This window comes from Taeniopygia guttata, chromosome Z, assembly GCF_048771995.1.
Source record: "Taeniopygia guttata chromosome Z, bTaeGut7.mat, whole genome shotgun sequence".
In the NCBI taxonomy this organism is placed as follows: Eukaryota; Metazoa; Chordata; class Aves; order Passeriformes; family Estrildidae; genus Taeniopygia; species Taeniopygia guttata.
In genome coordinates, this window is record NC_133063.1 from 65,400,846 (window position 1) to 65,423,389 (window position 22,544).

Sequence of the window (22,544 nt, forward strand, 5' to 3'; positions counted from 1 at the left end):
GCTTTGGAGACCAGGTGGTGGTGACAAGGTAGTTGTACCCAGTCTGCTGTGGCATCATATTTTGGGTCTTGAACAGTTTAGAAAGGCACAGGTAAATTATGGAGTAAGGAAAGGCCTCCACCTCTGCTCACATGGCATTAATACTATTCTCAAAATAATATATTTATGGGATTTTGGCCTCCCTTCACTGCTAAATTCAGCTCTTGAGTCAAAAACTGAATGTAAGTATTTTTTGCCACCATAACTGAATTAATATCTTTACGGCTTATGGGGAAGTTTTTTGCCAATTCAGGAATTAGTCTTCTAACTTTATGTTTAGCAGTTAATCCATTTTTCAGCATGGGTATCCAGCAAAGAGCTGTCAAATTAACCCTGTATCTTAACTGCTGTTCAAGACCAAAACCAGAAGGAGCCACAGTTAACAGTAAAGAACAGAACAACCTAATGCTGAGGGAAAACAAGAAGTCTGTAGCGCAAGTGGTTCTGTCCTTCATGTTTATTGGGAGATAAGTTCAGCAGCATTTCTGGTTTCCAGCTCATACTGTGGGAGGGTGGAGCTCAGCAGTCGCTAGAAACAGGCAATTTCAGATGACAGAACGCTGTCTGTAAAGTTGTAAAAGGTACCCATGAAAGTCTACAGTACAAAGTCCTATTTTGGATAGCTAACAGAAGATACTTTGGTTTTATCATTGCTGATCTTCAGTTTTGTCTGATTTTTTTTGCATGTTTCCAATAGTCTTTCCTCAGGTAACACTGCCCTGGAGAACCTGGTCAGGTCCTGAGTGCTCAGCCTTGAGAGGCGGCAAGAGAAGGTATGTAGGGGATGGGAAGCTCAAAGGCAGCTTATTAAATAAACCCTGGTGGAGCATGAGGGTGTGTAACTGTTATGCAAAAAGGCCTGGACATCTCTTGGTACAATCAGGAGTGGAGAGGTCTCAGGAAGTTATTCCTCAGGGCTTGAAGACTCCAGATTACACAGAGACAAAATTGTTGAGGAGGTTCTTCAGTTACATCCCTAGGCTCAGTCAAATCCCACTGTTTGGGGACAGAACCACAGGAACACATGCCAACCTGGCTCCATGCACAGAATTTTCCATATAAAACAACATCCAATTGTGTATTTCTTGAATACAAGATGGCTTTTAACACAAGGCTTATAAAATGAAGTGTTTAAATGAACTAAGAGCAGAAAAGAGAAAAAGCATATTTTTTCACACTTTGGTATGTGAGGCCACAAATCCATTTGTGTCATTTGGGCATTGCCACTATGCAAATTAATACAAGGTGAATGAAAATTAAGGTTGCCTGGGAAGAACCTCACTGAAATGCCTGAAGGCATAAAGTCCTGCAAGCACTTACGTGTGGGCTGGTCTCCTCAGATGCCATAGGCTTGTTGATACTGTTCACAAATTTGTTCACATGCTCAAAGTGCTTTGTCATCTCTGTTGCCAAAACCATGTCAATAATGGCCTGTCGCAATGTCCGGTAGCGATTTCTAGGAAAGAAAAAGAGTTCTTGCTCATGAGCTTGCCAGACAGAGCTCAGCCCTTTTTCCTCATCCCTGCCCACAGGGCTACGAAACACTGCTCAGGGACTCAGCCACAAGCTGGCACCTTCAGAGTTAGAAACAGTCTAAGATGGAGGAATGGACAAGATCATGCCTCTCCAAGTTCTCCCCAGTCTGTAATTGTTACCTAATGAAAATCCTGTGGAGTCAACAAAAATTTACATCTCAGTTTCATAATGCTGTAAGACTAAGATAACTTCTCCAGGAATGGCACCAATGTGTCCATATATGTTGTGCTGTATATTAGTGTTAGCTTGGAATGCAAATCTCAGATTTTTCAAAAACAACAGTGTTTCGGGAGGTAGACTGATCAATTACCTCTTTGGGGTGAGGCTCTTTCAGAGCTCTTTTTCTCTCACCTTATCCCTACAAAAGCTAGAGTCATGCGGTAGCAACTCCTGGGCTACTTGCATGCCCAGCCAACCACAGGGAGCTTCCAGCTCTCCCAGATCTTCATGTCCTCTGCTACCACCCTTCTGATTCCACGTGAATGTAGTAGTGCTGCATAGGGATGCATAGAACCTTATGCAGACACAACGTGCAGCATCTAGCTGCTCGTGTGTAAAACAGACCCCAAAAAAGCCCAGGCTCCTTCAATGAAAAGGCAGTGGGCAAAGATGCAGCCTTGAGGCTGTTAACTGGACCAAGTTAATGTAATTCATAAAACATTATTAAATATTTCTCTAAGCTTCCAATAATTACAAGTTGGAAGAAGGGCTGGTGAGGGGAAAATTAAAACCTTTTTATAAATCATGTCCACAGAAGATTCCAGAAGAGGTTAAATTTTATTATCTGTATTTAAACTATGTATTCTTGTTTAGAAGGTAGGTTTTCATTTTGCCCCAAACTGTCAAATAAGCAGTCCACACATGGACACTCCCCTTGTCCAGCAGACACACCTATCAATATTCTTGAAAATGTTGTATTTGCTGTCTTTTGTTGTAAGCTGAAACGCCAGTGCTGTGTGATGACTCTCTAATACAGCTGTATCATTGTAAAGGACAGCTAATTCACTGCCTGCATTGCACAGGAAAGAGTTGGTCCGTCCAGGATGGTCTACATCATGAATGGTGGCAGCTATTAATGCAGCTACTTCATCTAGATGGTCCAGACTTCCCTACAGGAAGAGAGAAAAATTACAATGTGGCACAAAAATTACAGTAAATATTTTTTGATAACTTCCAGGTACCCACAATTACACAAATGTAAACTTAAGAAGGGATCCCATCTCCTTGCAGTCATTTTCCATCCACTTTGCCCACAGATTACCTACCACAAAACTTCCACTCCTACCCTTATCCAAATACGCCTTCTTTAGTGAAGCTTTTTACACTGTTGTCACCTGACCAATATCTTTGCATAGAATTCGTCAATGGATAAATGACCTAGTGGTTTCCTTCTACTTTGTAGCTTGCCTGAATGTAGCTCTGATGTTTTAGCACAGGATAGGATAGACTGTTTCATTTGGAAGTAACCTACAATGATCGTTGGCCAAACTGCCTGATCACTTCAGGACTGAACAAAAATTAAAGCATGTTATTATGGGCATTGTCCAAATGCCCCTTAAACACTGACAGGCATAGGGCATCAACCACCTCTTTGGGAAGCCTGTTCCAGTATTTAACCACTTAGTAAAAAAGTGTTTCCTAATATCCAGTCTGAACTTCCCCTGGCACAGCTTTGAATCTTTCCCCCACATCCTGTTGCTCACACCTCCCTCTCCAAAGCTTTTGCAAAGGTTTATTAAGAACTGTTACCTACAGCCAGTTAACAAGAGGCAGAAAAGAGCCAGGTTCCCTCCCCACCTCCATCATTGCTACTTAAAAACGTAAATTTGTATAAACAGACTTTAGAGAAACTGTGTGGGCCTGCTTGCATCAGAGGAAGACTTCAAGGACAGAAAGAGTTCATGAAGACAGGACCATTATTTAAATATCTGACTTCTGGATGACACACATAAAATGGCAAACACGCTGAAATCCTAACCCAAAGAACTCCTAGGTGATGGTTCTACCTTAACTCTCTCCTTCCCGAGAAAGAAGGCAGTAGCATGCAGGACATCTGCTGCATGTGTGGAGTTGTGGTATGAGTTGGAGGAATGGTAGTTGGCTTCAATGACCTGCAGCCATGCCCGCAGTGTTGCTTCCGAACAGTTTAAAAACTCAGAGACCCCAAACCGGGCAAAAACTTTTAAGCCCAAATACACTAATGGCCTGAAAAACAATAAAAGAAAAAAGCACTGCTGTAAAATAGGAACTTGTGATGTTCTAAAAGTGATACATTGAACAAAGAAACCAAGACTTTTAAAAGGGGTGGGTATAGCTGAACATTTTTAAGTTGCATATCTATAACCTCTAAAAAGCTGGGCCAAAGTTACAAATGATTGCATCTATCATCCTTTCAGATGTTATTTTAATGTTTCATGGAAATGGTACAAGTACATTAGAACTTCAGCAATTCCTGTGGCTTCAGATAAAGCATCTTAAAACCCCTTTTTTTTTGTGGTTAGTATCTGTTAATCAAACAAAATTCCATTGATTTTTTTCCTGAGGAAAAAAAGCAGACTTTGAACATGACATGAGCACATGCCAAAGACTAAAAAGTCCTAAGCAAAAAAAAAAAAAAGGTCAAATTTCAGTTGTAAAGTGCTCTGTGTGGGTAGGTGTGTGTGTGTGTTTATATAATGCTGGGAATCCCATGTGTGAAACAGTAAACAGAGTAAAACTTCTAATCTTTTTGATTCTTAAATCCAAATCCACTCTGGGTTGTCTTTTACTCTGTGTTGCCTGTGAGAGAGTCTTATCCATCAGTTAGATTTTTCACTCATGCAAGATGACCTACAGAGCCTCTGAGCTGAGAAAGGCATAACCAAACCCCAACACCTGCAGATTAAAACCAGGAAAATGCAAATTTCTAAAATGGCTATTTTATGCAAAGAGAGTACATAAGAATGGGTAGTCTGTTTGATTCTTTGCGTCTTGGAATGAAAACAACTTTTCTGTCTGGATGATGTGCTTATTTTTGAGGTCTGCATGACCTCAAAACTACTGACGTCTGTTTTCATTATAAGCTTTAAAATGTCAGTCTGTTGATCCTATCACTGGTTTATTCTCCATCCCGTTTTTTTATCCCTATAATCAAAAGCTAGAGTTGCCTTAGATTTTCCCAAATTGTGGGATGATTTAGGTGGGGAGGAGGGGAGAGGTTTGCTTGTTCCAGCAAGACCATTTGCACATGAGCAAGAAGAAGGGAGGGCATCCAGCATGTGGCAATGTCAGACTACATTGAACAGTGTCATTCGGACAGAGTGTATCTGTGTCAAGCAAGACAGCTCTCACAGATTTGCTATGTCTTGCTGCAGTTTTTCCAGAGCTACAGCTCCTCAATAAACTTTCTCTGGGCACCCCGGGAAAGGAGTCCAGTACCTTTTATTTGTAACAGCTTCCAACTCAAAAATATTGAAGTCCCAGCTTTCCTCGTTTTCTAGGAGTTGTGCAATACAGGGTGGAACATCACTGATGGTGTTTGGCACTGGAAGGTGACTATGGCTTGGGTTCATATCTGTTGAAATGGAATTTGGGAATTAACACATTTCTGGGTTATTCCCTCTACCACAGCCCCTCTTCAGAATTCCATTTAGAAAGCAACTCTTTTTCAAGAAAAACAACTTTTTTTCCTTATATGAAAAAGTCTGTAATTGCCTAAAATAGGTTTATTACAGAACATATGAACATAAACCAAAAAGATCAGTGAACATTTCTTTGAGTGACAATTTTGTTTCTTGCTAACATTTTGAAATACATTATTTTAATTGTTTGAGCCTGTTTCAATTCCAAAATCAAGGCAGCCTAACACTTGTGCTGCAGTCATTTAGATGATCATTTCCAGAGACATACATCCCACTGCAAATTAGCCTGAAGGTGTATGTTAGCAGTATTGACAAAAGAAGTCACATGTGCAAGGGAAGTTTAAAGTGGTGGCTTACTCTTAGAAAACACATACTCATTTCCTGACAGTCTTCTCAAGCCATCCTGAAAAAGAAAGCAAGTTTATCTTAGTTTTTTTTGCAACACTAGTTGCAAAAACACTATATGCATTTTAGGTACTATTCCTGGGTACTAAAAGCAATGCTCTTATTGCAGCTCTATAGCATAATTGTGGTTTTAGGGTCTTTCAAAACAAACATGAAAGGATCCCTGAAACACTGGTATGAGATCTCCAGAAAAGACATTAAATACAAAGTGTATTGCCCACCTTGACCCTCTCACTGGCACCTCCATCATTCAAATTGGACATTATAATTTATTTTTAATTTTCTTTATATTATTTTGGTGGGGATTAGCTCAATGTCTATTAAAAAATTAGTACATCTATGACAAAATTAAGATAGTTAGTCTCTTGCTGTTGTTACAGGACCAAAATCAGGGCTTGATTAAAGCAACCTCACTGATACACTGGACTAACTATAGAGCAATCCCTCTAATCCCATATAAGCTTCTAGAGTTTCTATAAAGTATCTCCTTCAGTATCTTCTGAGAGATTGGATATAGTTTCTGGTGGCAAGTCTGTTCACTTGCATCTGAGGATGAATGCATGGAGTGGACTGAAATGTGGCCATAGCTTACTACATCCTGCATACTGCTAGTAAAGAGGCCAAAATACTTAACTGAAATGGTGATGAATTACAAGTCCCCTTCCCATTGCTTGGGAAATTTTAGCACAGCAGAGCAGTGAACTGTGATGTAGGACACTGGTCCAGCAATTTCATCTTTACTAATTTTACTCACGTTCATCAGACCTCCAACAAGATCACTTGTGTGAGGGTCTTCATCTTTGGTACCTAGCTGAGGGGAATAAAGTTCTGTTGTCCGCAGGATTTCCAGAACTCTGTCCAAGGCCTCTGCTACTGTAATCGGGCTGTTTTCCTGGGCAGCATTAATTATGTTTATAACCTGAAATCAGATTAAGGAGACAGGCAAATAAAAGTGAACGGCACTTTTTTCTTATTACAATATTTTTATTCTTGTCTTGATTATGCTAATTCTCATCAATTGCAATGTAATTCCCCACAATCCTTGAAGTACAACTCTGAAAATGTAAATTTGTGCTCAGATTTCCTGGTATCTGTCTGCTATTTTTAACTGGCAAACTCCTGGGAAATGGAAGTAGAACGGTGTGAATTATCTGAAATAGTTGCTGGTGGATGGACTAAAACCCAGCAATGTCCCAGTACTTCAGCGTATCCAGGTCTGCTCTGAAACAAATTATTCAATCCCTGAAGGAAAACCCAAACAAACAAACTCTTGGATGTGACTCAGATTCACTGATATTATACCATGATATTCTTTATGTAGAAGAGAAGGGCAGAGAGCAGAAAGTGCTGGACTGTGGGAGAAGAGGATGGCTCTTTGAAACCCACACTGTGCCTCAGCCACAATCTGGAAATGCATCAGTGACTGCTCCTGGCTCTGCCAAGAATGACAGGAAGAAAGTCCCAGTGCTGTCTTCTCCAGGAGCCAGAGGCACAGCCACTACAAGCCTCCCTGTGGATATGACTGAGGAAAAGGAAAGGAGACAGTTGCTCTTACTGTCACATGTAAGTGGTGCTGGGAAGTAAGAGCTTGATGATAGCAAGAAAAGATAGGGAGAGAGGAAAAAATGATCTGAAATTTATGTGTTACAAGTGACTGTACAGCTGATTTGTGACAACAGAATTGTGTAACACAGTGAAAGAAGGCTGCAGAAAGTGGGGGAGAGAGAAGATGATGCAGGTGCTCCTCCTTCTGCATGGTATCTTATATATATCAATAGTGAGAGCAAAGGTGAGATTGGTAGAACATCCTCCTACTCACACATAACCCAACAGAGCAGTGTCCCCTTCCTGCCAGAAGTCATGCATCTAGCAAGGGCACCCTCCTCCCCTCCTTAATATTCTTCCTTATGACTAGCATTTGGAATGCCATGATGAAATGTAGGAAGTGGTAACAAAAACAAATTACTTCTATTACTCTGTTAAATACAAAGTGCAGGAAGCCTCTGATTGTCTGTCCAGAAACTGCATACTTCCCTATGAGCACAACTTGAAGCTCTGGAGTTTGTGGAAAAGTCAGTGCTCAGGACTCACCTTTGTGATAGGAGCTTCTATTGTCATAGAATGAATCCGTGCCATTGAGGAGTACCGTCGGGTCTGTAAGCTTGGAGCTGCCATTAAAGAGCCACAGAATGTGAATCAGTTGACAGCATTTGAAGAGTGTAAAAGGCCAGGGCATGGCACAATGAAATCCAGTCTTGTGTCCCATTTCTACACCTGCAAGTTCTTCATTGTCTGTCTCTTTGGCAGCCACCTCTCATTTTTGCTGTCAGATTTTCCATCCATCCTTGACTTGAGAATGGAGTTGTGCTTACACTTCATGCCCTTTGACTGCAATGGATCTCTTCCTGTAAGTCTGTGTGTGTCCCTCCTCTTGGTGGTGCAGTTGCTCTAATGAAAACCATTCCTGCTCCCCATAAGCAGTGCTTCTCTCATTACATACAGGGACAGAAAGAAATCTCTGCCACCATTGTCCCACATCAGTAAGCAGTCACAAATGGGATTAGAAGTACTGCTCTCAAGTAACCAGCAGCAACAGGTTCTTTCAAGTTAAACATCAATAAATCAAAATATGTGCTTAGGAGTACAAGCTGCAGTCTTCTAAGAGAGGTGGCACTAATACTTCATCACATACTCTTTCAGCAAGCTGCTTCTATCCCTTGGCACAGTCACTCCTCCTCCATGTGAAGGCATTCAGCACTGTCATGCATTGTATAACAATGCTGGTACTTATTTTGGGGCACTGCTTTGCAAATCAGAAAGAAATTTTACAGCAGTTACAAAAAAAAATTGAGTAATCTTTTTTTAACCAGCTGTGAATCTCTCTGGTCATTCTTTTGTTCTTTTATTGCCCAAGCCAAGTCTTATTTATTTATAAATATATATTAATGTATATTTATAGTATTGTACATACAGTTTGCTTTCTTACCATCACTACTTTGAGATGTTATTGACTTAATATCAACTGAATCTTTCCTTCTGTTCTTGCCCTTGTAAGAACTGGATTCTGTAAGTACAAAACAAAAGTTTTAAAAAGGCATCAAGTAAAACCTCTACAAAATATCCATCTAAAATTTTGGAAATTTAATTAAGTGATCTTAACAAGTGGGGGAAATATTGCAATTTCTGCACATCAGAACAAGAACAGTGTCTTATCAATTTAAAGCAATTTCTCTGGAGTTACCTTGAACAGTCGTTTGCAAGGAAGTCAAGATGCCTTATGGAACAGGAGACCTGCTTCGCCTAACTTTAGCTCCCTAAATGCAGGCTGTCATCATCTAAGGTTATCAGACATCCTGCTTCAGAAGAGATGTTTCAGGCAGGTGGGCTGAACCCCTTGTGCAAGTTCTTTTTGCTCTACTTTGACCACTGAACAAGCCTGAGTTTAACTGCTTAAAACTTTAGCTAATTGAGAAGAGTCTCATCTTACTCTACACTTTTAAAGCCAAAGCATAGTTCAGACGCAGACAGCTTTTGCTTTTATTTGCAATAAGTATTTGTACCCTGTGTTTAAGGAAAATCCAATATGCTGAGAATAATTAAACAATCAATTTAGTTCTTCTGAATATTAGCCATGCAATAAACTTATTCTTGAAACTGCTATTTGCTAAAGTCAGAAGTTATCATGTCCAGTCAAATTCAAAAGCTGGATGAAATGACAGTAAGAAGTCCCCCCCAAAAAAAATTCTGGTAAAATTTCATTTTTCTCCAAATCATTAAATCTGCACTCTCCCTTATGATTAAAAACAGCAACCATACATCTATTCACCACTTTCCAAGAGTCTTTACAGTACCTATTCCCAAGGTATCTAAAATGCCACTCAAAGATCAGAGACCCTAGCAGGCTTTCAAAAGCTCGGGTAAAACCATTTGATGAGTCAGAAATATTATGACTTTGATATTCTTAACATAAAGATGAAGTTTCATTATAATGTCACAAGACAGGATGTATGCAGCGTCTCTTTAGCAAAATAAAATGTTAACATACAATTCTCCAGAATTAAAAGTTCATCCATCCTAAAAATTACAGAAATAGTTTCTGTCTTAATTCTCTTTTTCTACCACAGACTTATGAGACAGTTTGGGTCTTCTTTGTTGTAGTCTGAACTGGAGAAATTGAAAGCATTTTCCTCTGTTGACACCAAAGAGCAGGGCATAGCTAATGCATGTTAAATAGTTTATTTATTTGATAGTACTCCTCTTACAAACTGCATTCTTGCACTAACATTTGGATGAGTTTATCATACCGTACTTGAGTGGGAGCAAGCATTTACACATAAACATAACTGTGAGTGGCTATAGCTGACAAAACAAATCTCCTTGTGTTAAATACCAACTAGCAAGTCAGATACTTTGCTAGTGCCACCCAAACATTCACAGATGGCTGCATAAAAACTACTCTCTGCCATACTATGGTTTCATCTGTAAATATTTAAATGCCTACGTAAAAATTTTTTCTTCACCTGGTGAGCAGAAAATCTTATTACCCAGGTTGTTACAAACATCACACCACTGCAAATAGAATGATACACGTGGATTACTCTTCTATTCTCATCACATATTGGTATATGCCCGTGGCTCTGAGAAGTTATTCTTGGAGCACAGCCATGGGCTGCAGGGAAGGATAACCTACATCACAAGCTCTGAGACTGCCTACTTTCACTGCACTGTAAGTCATCAATGTGGTGTCATAGTATGGGGCTTCCCAGTCTTGCTGAAATCTGTCACAATAATGAGCTAACCTAAAACATTAGTAAACTAATATAAATGTGTTAGTTAGTAAAAAGCGTCCTGCTTAATTTATGGTCTTCCTCACCTTCTTGTTTGCAGGAAAGAAACAGTGAGAAGAAAATCTAGAAAATCTGATTTTCTTACAGGGATACAGGAGCAAACGGATTAACATACTGTGGATCAGGTCTGGTGGCAGCAATGGGAATGAGGACAGCCAATTTCCTATTGTCTCATCTTCCCCCTGCCCATTGTTATGGGGCATCACAAAGCCCTCAGATATTTGTATGTATTAGGCTCCTTGAAAGAGCAGGGTATGTCGAGCAGTCACGTCCCATGCTCTTGGGATGCTATATCCTCCTCCTGTGTGAAAACAAGAAGCTGCCTGAAGTTACACAGCAACGTTGTCTGACCTTTCATAGCAGGAAAGGTTTCAGGTGCCAGAAAGTAACAAGGCATGAGAACTTTTTCACTCATAATTATAAGCCATCAGTCTGGCTGAGACCGCTAGAGTCACAAGCTTAAAATTTGCCTTAAGTACGTCCTTCTTCAGTGAAAAGCGGTATTCCAAACACTACATACTGGAGGAAGGGATTATTCCCTTATGCTCTATACTTCTAGTTAAAAGCTCTCTGCAAAACTCAGGGAGGGCTGGAGTGTGCTGTCTGTGAGTAAGCAAACCTTCCTGAGACACAAGACAAGGGTTGAAGACATGCTGCAGCAACTCAGTGCTGACTGGAACTGAGTTGCTCAGGCCTGGACACCTCAGAGACAACTGTCTTAGCCTGTGCTGGGGCCAAACCAGTGGCCTGCTGACAGGTCCTAAACTTGGACACACTGTGGCAGGTGTGCTGGCACAAATCAGGACATTCCACATTTCAAACACAAAGAGGTGCCAAGGTACATTGGCCACAGGATCAAGCACAGTGTTTTAATACAACAGAGCAATGCATCTGAACTTCAAATGCACAGCAAGAGGTCTGCACAGGAGACTCAGTTATTGAGGATTACGAGTCCAGTTCATGGTGTGGTATCAGATGACATCTGTCCTTGGCCATCAGCTCTGACCACTGACTGGACAGGGGGAAGAGACAACAATTCATACCAGCAGAGAACCCCAACACAACCTTCAGCACAGCGGAATGTAGAGGTAAATGGTAATATTCTAACCTGACTGGGAATTGTCTCCTGTGTACTTATCCTCACGGTGACTCTTGTAGAGCTGGAGATAAGAGTAAAATACATATGTAAGAAAAAAGAATACAAAAAAACTTTAAACAGGCTGCATTCAACACTGTCCATATCCAGCATTTTCCACTCAGCTATTTATAAAAAAAATGTTTGGCAAAGACTCTTCTTCAGGTGTAATTAGATGTAGAGAAATAATATGAAAGCGAACAGATATTCCATGCAGAAAACCACAGATACAAGTGCTTTTATGTACTGAATTCCTGTTTAATGCCTGTGTTTACAAGAGAACTCATTTAGGTAGTGTTTTAAGTGCAAATTGCATATGAACCTGAAAGAATAAAATAAAAAAATCCTATAAAATTATTTTTTGTGCTTTAAAAATAATTTTCTTAGAACTGTTGAAGCTAATTTTGAATGCATCTTTTTATGGATAACTGATAAACTGGACTTCAAAAAACTCAGTTATAAAAACTACTCTCCAGGAAATAAGGGGTAGAGGTATGTGTTGTTCATCAGACCTTTATTTTCAAGTAGTTTTTAATCATTCTCATGAATGAAAAATTAAACATGAAATCTTAATTCTCTGTTCTTCTGAAACATTTTTAGGTAGCTCCAACAGTAGGTATTTCAAGCTTTCTTAGAATTTAGATAGGATATTTCCATATATTAAAATGTACAGCTATTGCTTGGTCTGCAGTAACACAGATTAAATGTTCCTCTGCTTTTTCATTCTTCTCAAAGAAGAAGAAATTCTCATTTTTCATTCTTCTTTTCATCCTTCTGTCCAGTTCATGACAGTTTAATACCTGCTAATCACCTCACCCCTTTCCTTTGTTATGTGTTTAGAAGAAAGTGTTTTGCTGTTGATAGGAAAACTGACCAGAAATGGCATTTCCTCAAGTTATTTCTTGAAAATTGGTGTGTGATGTTTTTAAGTATAGATAACGGAGTCATGGAGAAAGACTAGAAATAATGCTTACCAGGAATAATGCTTACTTTTTTTTTGTAGTCACTAGAGAAGATACACATACCCTCTTACTTCACATGTATAATTGTCAGTGCTTGACACTGTAGTTACAAATTATTCAGTACATGTAATATTTAGGAGTCCATTACTGTCATATGGTGATTGGTTCCTCTGACCAAATCCATCACCTGCCTGTAGCAAAGCACTAGATTGCATGGAAGCATGAAATCCATGGCTGCCACCTGTCAATTAAAAGGAGAGTATGACAAGGTTGCACTTGTGTGCTCTTACTGTCTGTATCAGTTTGTGACTGTGCATGCTGCAGGGTCCTCATGGGGATTATTCAGGAATGAAAGGAAAGGAATTATACTAATTCCCTTTTCTGTCACTCTGTCATTCTTGCACACCTTTCGTTTTTTCCTTCCTGCTATGGCAGGGAGAGACATAGGGTGAAAGGAGAAGAGAAGAAAATGGAAAGGAATAAAAACCCACAAAATTCAGGCATGGCTTTTTGTAATGAATTAAAAACAAACAAAAAAAAAAAAAAACAAAAAAAAAACAAAAAAAAAAAACAAGAAAGGGAAACCCTTTGCTCATGCTCCATATAAATCTTGTTCAGGAGAGTGTAAGAACTGACTCTTCATCCAAAAAAATTTTTAAAGCTTGAACACTTCTATTGTAACCATGTAGAAACTCTCGGAGAAATAATCTCATCCAAACAGAGTAAGGTTAAGGAAATCTCATCAGATATGGTACACTGACACAAGGCACCTGAACTGCTTGTTCTGCCCTCATCCTGGAGCTTCTCTCAAAGCCAATGGATATATCTCTGTCTACTGCACAACTGGCAGAAACATAGGCACAGTCCTCCAAGTGCTTTACTAAAAAAATAAACCACATTTCTGTTCTGAATACTTCTCTTCCCCTTCTGCAGGCATGTCCTGAAAGAGCCATGTAAGGTAAGTTATGAGGGCAGTTACACAGTTAATCTTGGGTCAATATGTTCTTTAAAGAAACAACACCTCTCTTGTAAATTTATGAATGTGAAAACACTAGACTCTACCCTGCCAGGTCTCAAATTGACAATGGCAGCATTAATAATTACCTAGGCTCAGCACATGGGAATAATCACATGAAAGTCACTCCCCATTCATAAATCTTCACTGTAAGAATGCTTAATGCTCTTTTAGATATTTTTTTTTCCATGCATAAATTTAACATGCTAGGTCTTTCTATGTGATAAATCTGGCACGGAAATACAAGAAGGTTCCAGTAGTCTCTGATATCCCTTACAAAGGATGTTGGTACTGTCAAAAAATACATGTTTTTTGAGGTGAAGCAGTGTGTAATGATGTAAAAATGTTTTGAAGTCAATATATACTGTCTGAATGCTGAGATCAAGCTGTTTAGAATTATATTGATTAAATGAAACATCAGACATTTGACATCAAAATTTGAATTATGACAGCTTTTACTGGTCTGTAACTTAAGTAAATATTTAATTTGATTTCCTTTTCTCCTTCCATAAAGATTTATCTGTAGCTTGAAAAGGAACCTATTTTTTTTAGTCTAAGGAAAAGTTCTACTGCTGCAAGTATTAATGTATGGATATTAGGAAAACTGCAATGTCCAGGATCTCCAACAGGCATGAGCTATTTCTGTGACAGAAGTGAAACAGATCAATTACATAGTTCTATCAAATACACCTTGTTTTTTCCCCAAGGGACCTAAAATCTCCATAGACCATACTTTCTGTTAGGCTGCAGTCTTTAACCGTTGTGGCAGACTTCTGTATCTATCTGTATCTGTATCTGTGGAGAACCTTTGGAAAGCCATATTCCCTGGGATCACCAAATGTGTAAATCTTCCCAGGTCTACAGTGCTTAATTTACCAGTAGCTTCTTATGAACCAGTATTAAGAAGACAAGAATGGGTTATACTTTCCAGCAGTACAGGAGAATATGAATGTTGCCTTGGAAACAAGTCCTTGTTTCTTAATTTCCCTTTTTCTCTCTAGCAAGGAGAGGTTTATGGGGCACGTGAAGTTCCAGGGCAGCACGGCAGCCTGGGCTGCAGCACCCATGAAATAGAGGAGTGAGTACAAGATCCTCGGGGCATTGAGGAGGTCACAGTAAACTCAATACCACTGACCTCAGGAGAGCAGACGGGCCCAAGAAACTTGGTTAGTATTCAAGATCACCTCTTCCAAGCTCAGGAATGATGCTTCACAACAAAGAGAAGTCATAAAAATGCCAGAAGGCCTGTGTGGCAGAAATGCCAGGAGGCCTGTGTGGATGAACAAAGAACTTAGTGACAGACGCAAACAAAAGAAAGAAGACTACAGAGAGTGGAAAAAATGACTGGTTGCCTGGGAATAATACAGAGAATGTCTGAAGAGCAGGAATCATGTTAGGAAAGCTAAAGCCTGATAGAATTAAATCTGGCTAGGGACATTAAGGACAACAAGAAAAGCTTCTGTAGGTACCTTGGTGAATTAAAGAAAGATTAGGGAAAACGTGGTCCCTCTCTGGAAGGAAACAGAAGATGTGGTTACCTGGGACACATAGAGGGCTGAAGTACTCTCTGACTCTTTTGCCTTGGTCTTCACTGGCAAGTGTTCCAACTACATGCACTTCCCTAGTCACAGGAGGTAAAGGCAGGGACTGGGAAAATGAAAACCACCCACTGTAGGAGAAGATCAGGTTTGGGAACATCCAAGGAACTTGAAGGTGCACAAGATTACAGGACGTGATCAGCATTTGTGAGTCCTTAGGGAGTGGTGGAGGAAGTGGCTAAACTGCTATCTATCAGATTTGAGTAGTCATAGCAGTCCAGTGAAGTTTCCAGTGACTGGAAATGGGGAAACTTATTTAACTGTAATTTCTAAAGATTAGAAAAGAAAAAGGCAAACCCAGGGAATGGCAGGCCAGTCTCATCTCTGTGCCCTGCAATCCATGGAGCAGATTCTCCTGCAAACTATGCTAAGGCATATGGAAAATAAGAAGATAATTGCTAACAACAAGGAGCTTTACTAAGGGCAAATCATGCCTGACATATTTGAGAATGCCATCTAACTGGACCTCTGCAAGGCATTTGATGCTTCCATGCACACCCCTGACTCTACAGTGGAGAGACCTGGATTTGGCAGGTGGATCACTCGGTGGATACGGAATTGCCTGAATGCTCCTGCTCAAAGAGTTGTGGCCAATGGTCAGGAGTCTGGGTGGAGAGGAGTGACGAGTGCTGCTCCTTGGGGGTCTGCACGAGGGCCAGGATTATGTAACATCTTTGTCAGGGACACAGACAGTGGGACCAGGGGCACCATCAGCAGTTGGCTGATGACACCAAGCTTTCTGGTGTCACAACTGCTGAGAGGCCACAGCACGCTGGAGGGGCCTCCAGCATAACACACGAACCTGCTGGAGCAGATCCAGAGAAGGGCCACAGAACTGACCAGAGAGCTGTAGCACCTTTCTTATTGTAAAAAGGATGAGAGAGTTGGGGTTGTTCAGTTTGCAGAAGAGAAGACTGGGAAATCTTTTAGCACCTTCCAATTACTAAAGGGGCCTACAAGAAAATAAAACACAATTTTACAAGGGTGTATATAGTGATAGGACAAGAGGCAAGGGTTTCAAACTGAAAGAGAGTAGGTTTCAACTAGCTATCAGGAAGAAATTCTTTACTGTGAGGGTGGTGAGACACTGGAACAGGTTCCCCAGAAGAGTTGTGGATGCCTGGTCCCTGGAAATTCAAGGCCAGGTTGGGTGGGGCTTTGAACAACCTGGTCTAGTGGATCCTGCCTGTGACAAGGGGGCTGGAACTAGGTGATCTTTAAGGTGCCTTTCCAGTCAAATCAATCCGTGATTGTATGATTCTTACTGGTTTAAGCAGTCCAATCTACAGGGCAAAGAAGGACAAAAAAATTTACTTTTTTCTTATATTTCTACTGCTATTTTTTACATATGATACAAGTTTGTAATATTTATTATCTTGCATTAAGAATATCATATATATACACCTCCTTGTACCAGTCTTTCAGCTGTGTGTATAATATAGAAAAAGCCATTAAATTATGTCTTACTTTCAAATCAACATCAAAGCATCTATAAATGAAACAACAGTTATGAAGTTTAAACAATGAATTAAAAATACATGAAACTTTATCACTGCTTTTATAGAACTCTGTTACACTCTAGCCTGAGCATTTTAAAACATCCTGCAACTGTAAATGGTATTTTGCTGCTAATACTAAAATACATGTTTAAGTTCAAAGATGAAGTTGGTTTAAAATTCTTATGAGTCTTATTTTCAATGATAGACATGCGAAGTTTTTCCAATAATTATGCAGAGTTCTCCTTGATTTGTTACTACCTACCTCCACAAAAACTTGTGCAAGGATGGTTTCAACAGTCAAATGCTACCCCTAGTAAATTATTTTAGAAGTATTGTTTTTCCAGTAATGTGTCAATATTCAGTATTGTTCTACTGAAGAAGGAGCAACTAGACATACCAGTGACTTTCTAAATACTTTTCCTGTCTAAGTGTCTTTACCCACATCACAGATAAAAGCACATAAAATTCTGAAGAAAACAAGATACATAACCCCTCTCCTAAATGACATGGAAACATATCCTATTTACAGAGCACATACTTGGTCTAAAATGTTTCCAGCTGCTTTCTGTCTCACCCCTGGAGGCAACATGCCAAAGAGAGGTTTCACTCTTTTGCTCACGAAAGTCCAAACTTCTTTACTCAACATGGTACTTACTAGAGTATTTCTGGGGCAAAGTATGTGATATGATCATTTGCCTCAGATGCCATCAGAGGGAGGAAGCCAGGAGAAGATGACAGCAAACAGCTCCCCACACCACCAGGTTTGTTACAGGAGCAGCTGGTGTGGATTTTTGTCTGGACTGCAGAGACTCAGCTCTGCCATGCTGCTGGTTTACTGGGGTCATGGCTTGAGTTGCACCCTTCCAGCACCTGTTCTGGCAGGTGTGTGAAGTCTCAGGGTCGGCATGAGGGCTACACTTCATGTAAGTACCACACATTGTCAAACCCTGGGGCCACTGAGCATGGGCCATTAGTTGGTGTGAGTACACCAGATCAGACTGGCAAGAACAGCCCTACAAAACAGGCCCTGAACTCCCTTTGAACTGTGATCTGTATTGCTCCACAGTAGTCTGGACTCAACTTTGTCATATCCATGATCCACAAAATGAAAGGTGGTCTTTCTCAGGAGTCCTACAGAGACTAATGCATGCAAATGTTGAAATTTCCTTGCTTGCTCCAACAATCAGTGAGAATCTCATTGACAATATAGCTCACATCTTCTTGGAATAATTTATAAGCCAAAAAATACCAGTTCATTAAAAGCTATGAAAATTATCACATGAAAGAAATACAATACCTGTTTGTTGTTTTCATTGGTACAATGCAGTCTTTTGAGGGACACAAAGTGTCTTATTTTCCTAGCAACAGAAATTATCTCTTGTTACCACATCACATTGTAAAGACAGAAGTGAAGTGATACATTACTATTTTCTAATGGAGAGATCTCCTTGCCCTTAGGAAAACAGATACCAAGCCCAACACCAGCAAGACAACTGGGTGACAAGTACTCCTTCAGCATGACATTGACATTTTTGTTGCAGGACACCTGATCCCTCTGTTGGTCCAGGAATTCTCCTGCACATGTGGGAGAAGAATTTGGCAATGTGTCCGTTCTAAACTGTGAAGGTGGGAACATGTATAAGCACATGCACAAACACAGGGGTTGCCCAGTTGCTAAATACATGGAGGTTCATGTCAAACTTACAGATGCAGAAAACAGAGAGAAGGCCCTAAAACCCAGAAACCAATTATGTTCTGGACAAGTTAGTTACCCTCCTTGACCGACCACAGGTGTTATCCTCACGTGCTGCTGGATACTGTCTCCTGATTTCCTTCTTGCATAGTAAACTCCTTGCCATTCCTAAAGAAACACACAAAACAGAGACAGCGTCTAAGCATACATAGCTTGCATAAAAATATTCATTTATTACTGCATAGTCCTTATTTTTATTTCATGGTTGTATTTTTTAAAACTGTATAAAATTAATGTACTCTTAAGTATAACACAGAGAGAGAGAATGAGCAGCAACTATTTACCCAATGGAGACCAGCACCTTTAACTAACATAAGGACAATATAATTATGTTCCTCTTGGGAGAAGGTATTTTTTACAAGGAACTTCACAATTTTTACAAGGAACTTTAGGTATCATCTGCTTAAAGAGGTGACAAACATTCTTGCAAGGTGCCACCATAAGGAGCAGTGGCTGCACCACATCCAGAGGATATCCCTTGGCACCAGCAGAAATGAGCCCAAGCACCATTTGGCTTGAAGTTGTCAGTAGTCATGCGATGTATATGCTAAACTTCGGAAGTACTTGATCTAAAGATGTCCTTCAACTAACCTCAAAGAGGAAATAAGGAGGGAACTACCTGGCAGCAGGGTAGGATGGAGCTGGAAAATGGGTAGAAGATACCTTTGAGCAGACAATGCTGGCTGCTGGGCAGCCCATATAAATGAGGAGGAGCACAGCAGGAGTGGCCTGTAGGTATTGTTAATGAACAAGGTGAACCTGCAAACAACTCCAGACAGTGACTCACAAAGCTCAGATCACTGCTGGACATGACTCAAAGGTTCAACAACTCCCCAAAGGTCTTGAAGCAGAACATGAGACAGGGAAGAGCGACAGGTATTTCTGCAACCCAGGGGAGATGGGATAAGACACTGTTGCATGTATTAGGGGAGCATATTGCCAGGCCCATCACCACAAGGACAGGAGTTCACAGTACACTGCAGATATTCTATTCTAAGTATAGTTATTAGGAAAGGAATTGCCACCTCACTGGGTGCCAGTACATTTTGGTGCTTTTAAGTATGCAGTCAGTGAAGGCTCTGCTGTTTGACAGAAGTTACACATTTTGGTTGGATGATTCAGCCACCTGAGAGACTGAGGGACAAACTGTTACATTCCATCTAACAAAAGCTCCATGGGCTCTAAGCAAAACAGAAACACAGAAAGAATTCTGATACTGATCTTAAGCCAGCAAATCAGCAGTTCAGTCAGATCCTAAAAGCAAAGCTAATGAAATCTGTAGTCACTTGTCTGTGGCATGGGCTGTTTTGCTTAGACATCTGAGAAACAGAATTCTGGTCTTATTATGTGTACTAATGAAGAGCACATCTTGTGTTCTTAAACCTACAGCAATAAAAACCAAATCAGAATAGAACTCTATAGCAATTTCAAATTAGTTTATTTTATTTGCTTACCTTTCCTTTTTTAATAAATGTGTTTATGTTGTCCAAAAGATCTGCAGAGTTTTTATCACTTTTAGGTAGTTCAGTAAGCTCCTTGCCAATAAGTTCTCCCTTGCAGTACCCCATCATCCGTTCAAAGGCTGGATTAACATACTGCCAAAAAAAAGATACATTAGTACAATATAAAAAAAAACCCAACTTATTTAAAGGCTAGTAAGTTATATATAAGTATCAAAGTGTGACAAGTTATATGCTAAAGCCATAATCACACATCCATACAATTCAGTGTTTCTCATATAAAAATACTATGTAATGGTGAAACATTTTATTCAAGCAAGAGGCTGAACAGAGAAGGCAATATGTAATCTATCAGAAGGCACAGAAAGAGAACTAATGCAGGTTTTACCAGAAACAACATTGCTGAAAAATACCATCACAATAAGGTTACAGAAGGAAAAGACTTAAAAATTTAGCAGGCATCAGTGTGCAGCGACCAGAAATTAAGCAGTGAATTGCACAAGACTTTCTAATGAGCAACAAAACTAAAACACTGATATAGAACAGGAACTACCAAGCCAAGATCTCTTTGGGGTTCCTCTTTTCAAATCCTATTAAATAGTTAACATTTCCCACGCCCTACCTGAATGACATGATCTTCACTGGTTATTTCTACAGCTTCCTGACAATGGTCTAATGCCGTAAACACTGCATTACAAGCCCTGAAAGTAGCAAATGATTAGCACATCAGTTTTCTTGTTAGAATATTTTGTTCACTATAAATACATGATTAAATTGTGCTTATTGATAGATGAACCACAAAGTAGCACTTGTTTTGACTAGACCATGTCACTATCTTTATTATGACTTCTTCAGAACATCCAGCCTCAGACATCCCTATTGGTAAAGTGCTTTTACTGCAGATTACATTGTAAAAGTGCTCATAGGTTCTGCAGCACATTAAGAGTATACTTGCATCTACACACATGCTCTGAACAGCAGGAACTAACAATTAGTAATAAAAATAACACATTACTATTACATCAGAAAGTTTTGTGACCATTAAAGATTGGAAACACAAAAATCACAACAGCAGATATACGCAAAGTTTTCGGTACAGCAAATAGATTGGCACTATCAAAGAAACTGTAGTACAACACAGTTAAAGGAAACAATTCAAGCCACCTCAAGTTCTAGTACAAAAAATACCAATTGTTCTTCTTCCAAGTAATAATGCAGTGACTTAATTTCCATACATCCTCATATTTCAGGACCCAGATGATCTTTGTTACCCATTTTTTTTCAGGCCTATCTTTGAACTAATGCAGGAAAACAAAAGCCTCACTTCTTGCTACAGAATTCAAATTGCTTAAATTATGATTTACATAGGATGGCATTAACATTAATATAGGCTTCTATTACTAGGGGAAAATGTATATCTCATAGACTCATAGGAAGATTTGAGTTGGAAGGGACATGAAGTTCATGTAGTTCCAAGATGCTACCATGGCCCAAAAGAGTGAGTACTAGAAGAAACAGCTCAGTCATACTTGCTTTGATAGACATCAGTACCTCATCTTTGATTTGGTCTAAAGACAAACTAATTATCTTTTATATAACTCTCATTTCTGGGAGGTAAAATGCACCTTACATAAACATACTTGTACAGACTCATTACCTAAAAGGAACATCTTGCTTCCAGGCTGCCTTGTAGGGTTTGAATTAGTACCACTGACTAGAGAATTAAGAAATACAGGACATTACTACTTCTGCTTATTGTGGAAATAACTCAAAACAAAATGGGATACACGAAGAGACATACACAGGAACACAGATATGCGGCCATGTGGATGAAGATTTGTAGGACAAAGGTATTTTATACAGAGGATGACAAAAGTGCTTCTGCTCATATAATAAAAGGAGCTTGGAGTATAATTTTATATGAGATTTTCCAGTAATTCAAGCTGGTTTCCAAGTGTGATTTTGTGCTGTGTGAAGGAACTAATTCGTCTCAGTGATAGATGCCTGTCTGGTACATCAGCTGCTAACAAACGTAATTACATAGACTTTCTGTAAGAAAACACACAGATATGTCTGCACTATTCAAGCCTTCATATTTCCATTTGATCTGGCAAAAAAGCCAGCAAAATTACAAGTTTAAATGGCCCATATCCTCTTTAATTAGCACACAGATGTCCAACCAAGTTTCAAATCAGAACCAGCTATGTGGAAAGGCAGAGTCCGTGCCAGGAATGGAAAGCCACTACTGACATGACCTCATCTACTACTCTCTGGGGCTGGTACTACTTTTTCATCACATTTCTTTTGTGTCTGAACATGTGACATGTCCTGAGTTTAATTCTATCAACTAACTTCCTGCATTCTCTTTCCTTGCACTTTTAAAAAACTGTATAGAAGACCTGCAGATCATCCACTAGGAACACGGGCATGCACTCTTTTCCCCACTCAATTAAACCACACAAATGAAAAAAAAATACACCTGAATGTTATAACCAGTATCAGCTCTGATTAGTTTTTAATGGTGTCTGCCAAATAAGACAGAGGTAAGGGGAACACATTCCTGCTGAGTTTTAGAAAACAACTATTAAAATTGTGTAAACCAAAATCCAATTTTTTTCCCTGGAATTTTACTGTCATTGCAGTTTGCATGCATGAATATGCAATCACTCAAAATG

General features: G+C 39.6%; 1 protein-coding gene across 4 annotated transcripts in view; it reads right to left on the reverse strand.

The window, feature by feature from the left end:
- Positions 1-22,544, reverse strand: part of PDE8B (phosphodiesterase 8B) — a 70,672-nt gene that overhangs the window by 5,123 nt on the left and 43,005 nt on the right. For all 4 annotated transcript variants that reach the window (XM_030257740.4, XM_032744244.3, XM_072922875.1 and 1 more), the window contains 13 exons: positions 20,492-20,570; positions 19,864-20,004; positions 18,429-18,517; positions 17,954-18,014; positions 11,556-11,607; positions 8,587-8,664; positions 7,692-7,768; positions 6,355-6,519; positions 5,553-5,598; positions 4,993-5,128; positions 3,582-3,780; positions 2,467-2,684; positions 1,360-1,495 (listed from right to left, as the gene is read on the reverse strand). In XM_030257740.4, coding sequence (XP_030113600.4) covers positions 1,360-1,495; positions 2,467-2,684; positions 3,582-3,780; positions 4,993-5,128; positions 5,553-5,598; positions 6,355-6,519; positions 7,692-7,768; positions 8,587-8,664; positions 11,556-11,607; positions 17,954-18,014; positions 18,429-18,517; positions 19,864-20,004; positions 20,492-20,570 — 1,477 coding nt within the window. The remainder of the gene's footprint in view (positions 1-1,359; positions 1,496-2,466; positions 2,685-3,581; positions 3,781-4,992; positions 5,129-5,552; positions 5,599-6,354; positions 6,520-7,691; positions 7,769-8,586; positions 8,665-11,555; positions 11,608-17,953; positions 18,015-18,428; positions 18,518-19,863; positions 20,005-20,491; positions 20,571-22,544) is intronic.